The sequence below is a fragment of the Propithecus coquereli genome, unplaced genomic scaffold (genome assembly GCF_000956105.1).
Source record: "Propithecus coquereli isolate 6110/MARCELLA unplaced genomic scaffold, Pcoq_1.0 Scaffold738, whole genome shotgun sequence".
Taxonomy (NCBI): domain Eukaryota; kingdom Metazoa; phylum Chordata; class Mammalia; order Primates; family Indriidae; genus Propithecus; species Propithecus coquereli.
In genome coordinates, this window is record NW_012153485.1 from 278987 (window position 1) to 280894 (window position 1908).

Consider the following 1908-nt stretch of genomic DNA (forward strand, 5'->3'; position numbering starts at 1 on the left):
GGGAAGCGCCTGGCGCAACTGCCAACTCACGTCTACGGCCCTCCCGTTGGAACTGTGGTCCGAGTGTCCCCAGTCAGACTACGGCTGAGTCACCGAAACACATGGCCTCGTGCCAAGGGGCAGGGGAGCACGACGCGCTTTCGGGCAGGTCTCCTCCTTTTAGAAGAAAAACAAAATCAAGTTATTTGAAAGATGCAGGTTTAGGAAAGAGAAAACCCTCAGTTTTACGAGGCCACAAACCTGGAAAAGAGTCCTTAGAAGCCCCTCCCCTGCGTCCTGCAAAAGTCCCAGAAACCTCCCCTGCCCCGCTGCTTGGGCAGAGCTGCACTGCCAGCTCTCCTGACACCTGGTTTAAATATTAATTTGCAAAATGTCACAAACGTTTTGAAGGAAGGATTTCAGTTTTCCATCCTCTTTACCGTTTCACATCATCCCTCATTTACTCCTAACTCCAAAGCGAGGAAATACTAATTCTGTAACTGTTGCTACTGAAAAAGGATAAGTTTATCCAGTTAAACCCACTCGCCCTCCTGGAACTTACTGGAACGTTAACTGCAAGTAGGTTTTGCTCTGAGTTAGTGCCCCAGCCCCAATAACCTACCCACACACATGAGAAAGAAACAAAAACAAAACAAATACAAATGATCTCTAAAAGCAAAATTAAACGTTTACACAACTTGCTGACTCAGTGCGGGGTTGGGGGACGCAGTGGACAGAGGGAGCCCCAGGCCCCCCGGCCTCCTCCCTTGTCTTGGACGAAAGCTCAGCCCCTGGGAACCCCGTTTTCTCATGTGTGAGAGGGTTTAGGAACCACGTCCTGGAACTCCTGTCAGGGTTAAGTGAGCACAGAGACAACCGTGTAAGTGCCGGGCACTGACTTGGCAAACAGTAAATGTGAGTTTCTTTCCTCTTTCATCCCGAAGGCCCTGTGCCAGCCAGCGCCAACAAGCCAGCACAGTTCAGTTCACTGATTCAGTGCAAAAGGACTCTGATGCCTTTTAGAAAGGTACTCAACAAGTCGAGGCACAGTGGCTCTCGCCTGTGATCCCAGCACTTTGGGAGGCCGAGGCAGGAGGATCGCTTGAGCCCAAGAGTTGGAGGCTGCAGTGGGCTGTGATTGCGCCACTGCACTCCAACCTGGGTGACAGAGTGAGATCCTGTCTCTAAAAAAAGTCAATCAATTGAATACTCGATTTCCCATGCTTCTAGTAAGTTGATATATTTTTGTTCTTAAGGAAAATGTTTGTTTCAAATATGTATTTTTGATCCAACAGGAAGTGAAACCGAAATTTAGCCAGGGCACCACCAAGCCTGGGCCCTGAAGGAGAATTGGGGACGGTTCAGAACACGAACTGGGAAAGCAGATGACGGAGCAAACCCAGAGGCCACCGAGGACCTCCCCCGACACCGACGCTGACCAGCGGCCCCCACTCTCTTCCTCGCTTTGCAGTTATCACCCCAGAGCAGCTGTGCGGCGCCCCTGGTCTAACGCCGCGTGTTGGGACGATGCTCTTGACCAGATGATGCAGCACAGCTATTTTTTGTGCTGCTTAGGCTGATAACTGAAAACAAATTATGCAGAGTAATATTCAGAGTTAGAGGATTTTGCATTCGATCTTTTCCTCTGGCTATTAATACTCAGTATCTGTTACCGTATTTGGAGCTGGCTGGCTTTGCATAATTACTTTAAAACCCTCTGCTACTTTAACAAATATCTCAATGAATCAGATTAAAATTTTCCAACATGACGAAACTATAATCCGACTCAGACTCCGACATAACCTAAGATATAAAAAGGACCCAGTGAGTCTTGGTGACGGAAATCAGGGGCCCATCTGAGCCCTGGAGACCTGTTTGTTTTCTCCACCAGCCCCGGGTAAGATCATGTTTCAACTACGGTTCTACAAC

General features: G+C 48.8%; 1 protein-coding gene across 1 annotated transcript in view; it reads left to right on the forward strand.

Annotated features, from left to right (window-relative positions):
* LOC105824409 (uncharacterized protein C17orf105 homolog) overlaps positions 1 to 1603 on the forward strand; it is a 13824-nt gene extending 12221 nt beyond the window's left edge. The window contains exon 5 of the mRNA XM_012661832.1: positions 1275 to 1603. Within this exon, the coding sequence (XP_012517286.1) occupies positions 1275 to 1281 (7 nt within the window). The 3' untranslated portion in view covers positions 1282 to 1603. The remainder of the gene's footprint in view (positions 1 to 1274) is intronic.
* The last annotated feature ends 305 nt before the right edge of the window (positions 1604 to 1908 follow it).